At 34.0% G+C, this 9066-nt stretch overlaps 1 protein-coding gene across 2 annotated transcripts; it reads left to right on the forward strand.

Annotated features, from left to right (window-relative positions):
* The first annotated feature begins 316 nt into the window (after positions 1-316).
* LOC140880376 (uncharacterized) lies at positions 317-4117 on the forward strand. 2 transcript variants are annotated; one of them, XM_073284746.1, is made up of 8 exons: positions 317-511; positions 911-1256; positions 1822-1893; positions 2800-2864; positions 3041-3197; positions 3451-3534; positions 3615-3704; positions 3785-4117. In XM_073284746.1, exons 2-8 carry the CDS (start codon positions 963-965, stop codon positions 3929-3931), a joined length of 909 nt encoding a protein of 302 aa, XP_073140847.1. In that variant the 5' UTR covers positions 317-511; positions 911-962; the 3' UTR covers positions 3932-4117. The 2 variants fall into 2 exon arrangements, with proteins under 2 accessions (XP_073140847.1, XP_073140848.1); XM_073284747.1 differs by lacking the exon at positions 317-511 and having other exon boundaries at positions 584-1256.
* Positions 4118-9066: the final 4949 nt, after the last annotated feature.

Genomic DNA, 9066 nt, shown 5'->3' on the forward strand with positions numbered 1-9066 from the left:
ATCAAATTTCGATTTTTGTAAATTTTAGTAATTTTTTAAAGTGATGTGACTAATGACAGCGATGTGACGGTAACGTTTTTAGTCTCAAATCAGCTCTCTTGAAAAAAATAATAATAAATAAAATTGTGGAAATTTGAAAGATATAGTTCGAATAAATGGATTTTGATAAAAGAAAAAAATGGAAACAAAACAAAACAAAACAAAAATATAGATGAGAAATGTAATTTTCCTTAAAATAAAATGTCACAGTCAGCAAGCTTGATTAATATTAATGCTGCCTAAACGTACACGCCCATCTCTGTCTTTAACGCTGGATATTAACGTGGGGAAGCCTTCGTAGAAGGAGAAAAATTATTGAGATGACGTACATATCATCATTAGTCAAATTTTCTTGAGGAAAAACAGCACAAATTGCGTAAAATTCGTAGTTGACTTTCATTTCTCGATTGGTTGGACAGCAAAATTTGCGATTCTGTGTTCGGTTCCGATTCATCGGGTTTCTTTGTTTCAGGTAAATTTGTAGCCTCCCTTGTTTATCCTGTTCCTCTTTTTGTCCCTTCGTTGGTTGTCAATTCATTTCCTGTTGGCAATCGGCGTTTCTTTTTTCTTTTTTTCCCCCCTTCTTCAGCTGTGAATTTTGTGTTGATTAAACCTTTTTCTTGTGATACCAAATGCATTTTGTTAGAAATTTGGGTGTGTAGGTTGTGAAAAGCGAGACAGATTGATGTTTTTGATGATTATATGGGCATTTCTTGAAATGGGTTTTCATATTTTGGATTGAAGAATCTTCTTTCGCTCGGGGTTTTGTTATATGTAAATAGTTAAAGATTGTAGCTTTATGCACGAAAGGAATTGGGTGTTCGATAGGTGGTAATTTTTGAAGATCTGTGTTGGTGTTTTCTCTGTATAGGAATTCCTGTGGTTATTATCGATTGTGTTGGTGGTTTTGAAAAGGGGTGTAAATGGGTGAGCACTTGGTTGTGAATGTGGACCAGTTGTCAAAACCTGCGGCGGCTGAGCCTGGTCAGCTGCCACCGCAGCTTTTGGCATGCCTACCCACTGGGAAAACCCCAGAAGTGGTGGCAGGTTCCTCTTCATCAGCTGCGGGGGGACACGATTCGGTCGTGGTGGTGGTGGACAATGAGGAGGCAGATGAGGCGGCACCGCTTATAGGAATGGGGGAGTGCCGAATTTGCCAGGAGGAGGATTCTGTCAGGAATATGGAGTGTCCTTGTGCTTGTAGTGGGAGTCTTAAGGTAAATATTCAATTTGGTTATATCTTTTGTTGGCTTGAGTAGGTTGTTGTTTGCCCAGGATCTTTATCTAGTGGCATTTGTTTTTTTGTTTGTTGCTTGCTGTGTAGTGGTTTATCGCCATCTTCTTGAAAATGGATCCATCAAGTTGTTTAGGCATGAAAGTTTTGATTTTTATAATGATGTTGACTTCGAAGTAAATTTGATCTGCAATTAAATTGTGTGCCTCGTGACCTTTGATATTTAAACATTTCTTGTTCATTCCAGAATAGCTATATAAATTTTCAACAAATCTGATTTTAAACCTCAATTTCCTCCATAAGTTTTCCTATCCAAATGATAAGAAGTGTCCACTTGTTGGAGTGACCTTGTACTAAACTACCATTGATAAAGGGTACACCAGCTTGAGCATGACATTGTCGGTACTTATTTGATCGTATCATGATGTTTCAAGTTCTGTGCTATTACAACTTATCTACCTCTTCCTTATCCCAAAGATGTTTTCTTCTCCTTTAGCCTCTTTTAGTTGAGAGCTTCCGGTATTTTACTGGGCATCATTATTTTGCAGTATGCTCACAGAAAATGTGTTCAACGTTGGTGCAACGAAAAGGGAGATATTATATGTGAGATCTGCCATCAGGTATGTACTTTACCGCTTGATTCATTTGTTATGCGAGTGAATATTTTGTAGTTAGTTGATGGCATTTCTGTGGTACACCAGTGCTTTAGCATTTTTAAATATGCATGGGATAATGATGTGTTGATGTGATGCTTGTGATATACTTAACCAGAAAAAATACTTAAACTTGACCTGTTGGTTAAGGAAATAAGAACCTTGGTATTTTGAGACGCACCTTGATGCATTGCTTACCCATCCAAGAAACCTTGGTATCTGAAAGTGTATCATGACCCATTGTCTGCAAATGGGACAAGAACCCTAGGTATTCAACTGTGACGACACAAGGAATGGAGGACTAGGGTACTCACAAGGCTAAAAAACCTCAAATTAAGTAAATATGTTCAATAATTTGGAAATAACTAATTGGAAGATTGGGCATAGTGGGATTCTGAAAAGGCTGTACTATCCTTTATAATTGGGGTTCTGTAAGCGTAAATTTAAAACTTCAATATTACGCTATGTACTTACTATGCATTAATAAAAGGAAACAAAGTAGGTCTCTTGTGAGATGGGCGACTCGATACATAATTGGAGTGAAAAGTAATACTTTTGAAATGAAAAGTGATATCATTTTATGGGTCGCGTCGAGTAGGAGATCCATTTCATAAAATTAAGTCGTGAGACAGTGTCATAAGAATGTGTGGGAAACAATCAGCTCAGGCAATAAAAGTAAAGTCTGTATGGCCCAGTTACATTCAAAATACTAATAACGACTCCAATAATTAAACTTGGGTTTTGATTTTTGAAATAGCTAATCAGCTTGGATGAAATCATCTCGGATCACGCTATTCTTTGAATTAATTAGTTTTTTTTTCTCCTGACGATATCCTCTACTTAAGGGTTATCATTCTTCATTTTGTTGCGCAGCCATATCAGTCTGGTTATGTTGCACCTCCACGGCCTCCACCCGAGGAGACTACCATTGATATTGGGTATGTTGTGGCTTTATATGTTAGAATTATGCACCGTTCTTGATTCTAGCCTCTTTTTCTTGATTTAGGGAACAAGGTAGAAAATTTTAAGTGTAGGATCTTGTACTATCGGACCACAATTTGTTTTGTGAAATATTAACTATAGTTAATTTTGTTTTGTGAATTGGTTCTTGCAGTGGAGGATTCTTGCTTTCTGGCACGCCACTGGATCTGCACGATCCTCGTTTTCGGGTACTTACTGATGCTGAACGTCGATTATTTGAATCTGACTATGAAGATTATAATGATCCAAACAGCAGCAGTGCTGCATTCGGCCGTTCAGCTGCCTTAATTGTAAGACTCAACCTCTGCAAGTTCACTATTTTTTGTCATTATGTGTCCTTATAGCTAATTCGATTTGAAGTTAATGGAATTGGTTTTATTATCTATATGATGGTTGAAAAACTCAAAAACATAATAAGAAATGATAAACAAATAATGACAGAACAAATAGATCAAGCCTGGGGTCGAGTGGATGCATTGAAATCGTATTAATTTGAAATCTGATTTAACTTGAGATGAAAATAACTTGTTCTTGAACCTACAGTTAATGGCCCTACTGCTGCTACAGCAAGCACTTTCCATCACTGATGATGGAGATACAGATGAAGATGCCGTGACGTTTTTCTCTGTAAGTCAATAGGAACTTACTTTTGGGCAGTTCGCCAAACAGTTTATGCTGTAAGTTTCATTAGAATCTATAACGTGCAGCTGGTCATACTACGAGCTGTTGGTTTTCTTCTGCCTTTCTACATTATGATATGGGCCATCAGCATCCTCCAACGCAGGCGGCAACAACAGGTATATATGCCATAAAGGCAACAAATCATGCTCCTTTACCTCTACTCATCCTTATTTGGATCTGCCATTTGGTTGAACAGGAGGCAGCAGCACTAACAGCTGCACAGCTGGCGATTGTTGTTCAAGCGGCTCAAAGTAGAGGTCTTTTGGTGGCCTCAGCTGCTGCACCAACGATCACTCCAGCGGCCAATCCCCAGCAAGAACGTCCTCAGAGAAACACCGTTTAACGTGCTTCATGCATCCTAATGTGCAGAAGATGATTCAAGTTTTTTTTTTTCTTTTTCATTATCTCCCATGTGTGTATATTAATGAATACCTGTCCCTCATGACCTTAAGGCTTAAACTATCACTCTCCTTTGACATCGAGTTTTCGCTCCAATCCACATTCATAAAAACTATATACTTTTGATTTACGATTTGCTTTCATGTACAACTAGTACCAGTTATAAGGAGCCTCAAGTTACTCCTGGTAATATCGTCTAGGAGCCTGCGTACGTTGTGCGCTTGAATCTTTAGAAATCTTGTAGCATAAGGTGCGACCGCCTGCGTCGTCCAGGTAAGATTGAGAGCGAGGCAAAAGTGAAGGAAGAGTTTTCTGTCATTTATTGTCCAGGGAATACAAGTAGTGTAATTCTTTGGTTTGTTGATTAATAGTTTAATTCACTCCTCAGTGCATCCTATTTCTGGACCTAGTGTACAGAAATTATCATTTTTTATTTTATTTTATTTGTATGACTCTGTCTTTCTTATTAAAAAGAAAATCTCCTTTCCGTATTATATTATATTATTTATGTTATTCGCTATAATTCGTATTACTTTAGTAATATATCAGTAATATCTATACTATATTATATCTATACTATATTATAATAGTTCAACTCTTTAGACTAATCGATTTTGGTGTGTCAAATGATACAAAAAAATCTTCCAATTTTATCTCTAATTTAACACGCATATCCTTTATGTTAGATTTTAAATTATTAAATTATTCTCGCTTTTCTTTAATAATTTTATCTCCTTTTATCTTTTATCTTTTTTTAAAATTTCATCATTTATCAATTCATATTAAATTATTTACAAATTTTTTTACAATTTCTATCTAATTTATGTATCAAATTATCAAGCACTTAAAGATCATGTGTCACGGTCGCTAACATATATTATATTGCATACGCTGGTCACTAGTAATATATTAAAATTAAAATTTAAAAATATTAGTGGTTTATTATATAATTTATTTATCCATACATGAAATGTGCATTCTTTATTTTGGGGTTTTGCTGAATCATCAGTTTATTAAATGCAAATTTTTTCTCCAGAAATTCCAACTATTATTACTATAAAATAAAAATGAAAATATAATATATGCTATAAAGTAGTTAAGTTCTTGGTCAATGTCTGAATCCATTTTAAAATATGCAATTAAACGAAAATATGAGTATTGTTATATTCTCTCCTAGGCAGTATTTAAAAAATTTCAAACATCCTTATTAATGCTATTATAGAGCATTGTGTGACATTAAAAAAATAAAAATAAAAAAATCTACTACTCGTATTTGCATGAAATGTGAATGAAACTTGGAACATGCACCCCAAAAATAACACAGCTCTGCTGGCAGAGAAAGATCTTTCTTTTGGCGGATTCTTGCAGTGCACGAGTTTTTCTAACAGTTCTCCATCCTCCTGGATGTGCTGCTCGTTCTAGTTACGCGAAAAACTCGTACAAGAATACGCGCAAAAAGAGAGATCATCTTTCGTCAGTTATATATCCGCTCGCCGTGAAATATAAAATATGAAATTTTTTTGATTATTGGTTCCCATGCATTTTTCCAAGACTCTTCAAAGTCATGGGAAACTTGCATGTACAAGAGTTTTTGGGATTTCAAGGATGAAAGAAAATATTATAACAGAGAACAATATTAGATGAAATATCCAAGGGTACGTAATTTATATATATATATATACAAGTCGTGGTCCTGAAATTAATTATTAGTTATTACAACAATTAATATTTGATCAAAGATGCAATGAAATCAAATCTGAATGATGAGTACAAAAGATTTGATCAGATATACATTGAATGAAATGAATGATCAATTAAAAGTCAAAACTTAACACAAAAATGCATGGTATATGTCACGCCCCGAGACCGAGACGTGCCACCGACGTTGTTTCAAATTTACAGAATTATAAAACAACCAGCCTCGTAGTACAGTATAAACCAAACCAGTCTATTATCATAAATAAAATTCAAAACATCGTCTTTACAACTCGATAAATCCAAAAATAGCAAAACAAATGCGGAAGCGTCTAAAAATTTAATAACAAAATATTATTGCGAAATCCCAAAATAAAATAACAAAATTCAATAATAATTCTCCTCTATCACCATCCCCAAAACATATCCTGTTCACGATCCTCTAAATCATCATCTTCATCAGCTGGAAGGGGAAAAGTAAGGGGTGAGTGTTTTGGGAAACACTCAGCAAGTGGGGGCCGATCGATCATATCAAATATATACATATATATATTTATTTCAAATACTTATAGCATAATTCAAAGCGTAAACATTTCATATCATGTCTTAACATAACATAGCATGAACATCATCATAACATAATTGACATGACATAACATAGCATAACATTGGTCAGACACTGAAACTTCTCTCATTTTTCGTGGCTAACTGATCAGTTCCCTATATGTAATCCCTCTAAGGGGTGAGGTCATTTGTCGGTTATTCTTATCCACCGCATCAAGGCCATAACATAACATGATTCGGAAATTTCCTTTTCACTCATAATTTGAGTCATAACAGTGCCGAAACATACTCTTAACAAATCTTTTCATGAATAAGAATTACATAGCAAAACTCCAAAGATTATCATAAACGATCGAATTTTAAATCATACATAATATTTTAAAACAAAGCCCACTTACCGAAATTATTTGTGCAAACGAAACTTAGTAACTCGAGGAGCAAAGATTGATCTAAAATTTCCCGAAAGAAATTTTCAAAAATCAATCTACTGATTATTCGAAAATTAGGCAGCCTTCTTGGATGGTTTTTCTTAAGCTTTAGCCTCCCTTAAATCTTTTCCTAACCTTCGAATTCAAGAAAAACAATATGGCAAACTAATAAACCTATTGGTCAACCACACTTCTCGTGAATGAATAGAGGAAGTGGACAAAAGAAAATGATTTTGAGCATATCTCTAACCTTAATCCAAAAGTTTTGGCAGATCGATTAGTGAAAAATAATGAATATTAATCTTTCCAATTCCCCAAGCCACCTCCTCGGAAACTTGAATTGAAAATGAATTGCTTCTGATGCTTCGAAACTTGATAGGTGATGGAATATATTTAAGTGATCGAAAACCAGCAAAAATTCGTAAGGAATCGGTGACTGAATGGGCGATTTCTTGCTCTTAAATAGGAGCTAAAAAATCAGCTTTGATCTCACGCATAATGGAAGGAAATTTTCAGCTTATACTCCTTGATTTGTTTGCCAAAAAAACTGATATTGTGCTATGGTTTCGGTTAATATCTCGCACTCCGAGAAGGAAGGATTTTGGCTTCCATGTAGAGAGTTTATTCCTTATTGAATATACTTGGGGCCAAAGTCTCGGGTTTTACAGTATATATATTCTTGCTGTGATATACAAAATTGCTTTAGCGTGTTGATATTTTGGTGAGAGTGCGGATGGATACCTATATATTGTAATTAATTGCATAAACTTGAGATTTTAATGTTGTTCGAAGGCACGAACTATAAATAATTTTGGTAATGGCTGCTGCCTAACATATTCAGTTATGAGGCCGTCTCCAATTAATTTAATACCAAAATTACAGGTTTTTATTTTTAGCGAGAAAAGTATTTTTTGTTCGATAATTTTGTCATTTTACGATTTTTGATCTTCCATGTCATCGTATTTCGGTTTTAGTGTGAAGTTGAAAAAAAAAACTAAAAATTAAACAAAAAATAAAAAAAAATAGCGGACTTATAAAACTGAAATTTGACAACGTAAGATATCAAATTAAATCGCAAAGAGACAAGTATATAGGGATCAATGAAGAAATTTTACCCTTATTTTTATGTTTAAGTTATATCATTTAATTTTTGTAATTTTTGGAAAACTGAATAATATTTAAATAAATTTAAGTTGACGACTTTGAAAATAGCTTTCTTGGCAGCATAGAAATGGTTTATGGCTAATATAAATAAGAGAATTGAATATTTTAATTTATTAAATACATGGCATGATTATATTTTGTAAATATATTTATTACTCGAAAGAACTCATTTGTTACGTACTAATATTTTCTATAATTAAATAACTTGTGAGATGATTTAATTGTTGTAAAATAAAATGTGAGATAATATGTTTGTTTAGTACGTGGTATGGAGCGATCCAAATACTATATAGGCGTGTAATATTAGTGATAAAAGAAATTTATTAGAAATAAATAGTTTATGCAGTTTATTCAGTGTTGGTGTTTTGGTGTGTGTATTGATCACTCAATAAATATCTTATCAACCACATTCATAGCATGGGAATTTTTTCTAATCCTTTTGTCCAAAAGATAAGTGATGATAATCCACACACAAAAATTTCTATGAAATTGTCTCAAGAGTCAATATAATTTTGTAAACATATTTCTGATCCGACTCAATTTATAAAAAAAAAACATATATTACTCTATTCACTAGGTCAACATAAAAAATATAGATATGTGAGGTCATATCACAACAAATTTACTCATCTGCATACATAAAAATGATTAAATTGGTGAACCAAATAAAATTGACAGTCAATGTTTAAAATGTGATAATAAGATATACATGTGCATGGCGTAAGGCTGACGAAAAATACCGAAATATCATCATACCGTCTTTACCGTACCGAAACAAAACCGTATATACCAAAAATTTCGAGATACCGAAAATTTCGGTACGGTATGATACCAAAATTTTCGGTATCGGTATCGGTATCGGTATAAGATTTTCAAATTTTTGGTATTTCGGTATACCGAAAAAAAATCGGTATACACGGTATCGGTATGATACCACGTATACCGATGTTTTTTTAAAAAAAACAGTTTAAAAAATCGTTATACACGGTATCATACCGATACCGTACCGAATTTCGGAATTCGGTACGGTATCGGTATGGATTTATGTCATACCGAAATTTCGGTATACCTATATGTCGGTATACCGAAATTTTCGATACGGTATCGGTATCGAAAATTTTGGTACCGAAATTTTCGGTACGCTATGCGATATTCGGTACGGTATGCGATATACCGTACCGAACCACCCCTAGCATGGCGGAGATAAAAAGTATGGGAATTTTTTTTA

Source organism: Henckelia pumila, chromosome 2 (genome assembly GCF_033568475.1).
Source record: "Henckelia pumila isolate YLH828 chromosome 2, ASM3356847v2, whole genome shotgun sequence".
NCBI lineage: Eukaryota > Viridiplantae > Streptophyta > Magnoliopsida > Lamiales > Gesneriaceae > Henckelia > Henckelia pumila.

Bases quoted from the DNA above. Each gene is read 5' to 3' on its own strand.
- LOC140880376 (XM_073284746.1), top strand. From the start codon at position 963: ATGGGTGAGCACTTGGTTGTGAATGTGGACCAGTTGTCAAAACCTGCG. The intron at 1,257-1,821 runs GTAAATATTCAA...ATTATTTTGCAG, and splicing joins CTTGTAGTGGGAGTCTTAAG to TATGCTCACAGAAAATGTGT. The intron at 3,535-3,614 runs GTAAGTCAATAG...TATAACGTGCAG, and splicing joins ATGCCGTGACGTTTTTCTCT to CTGGTCATACTACGAGCTGT.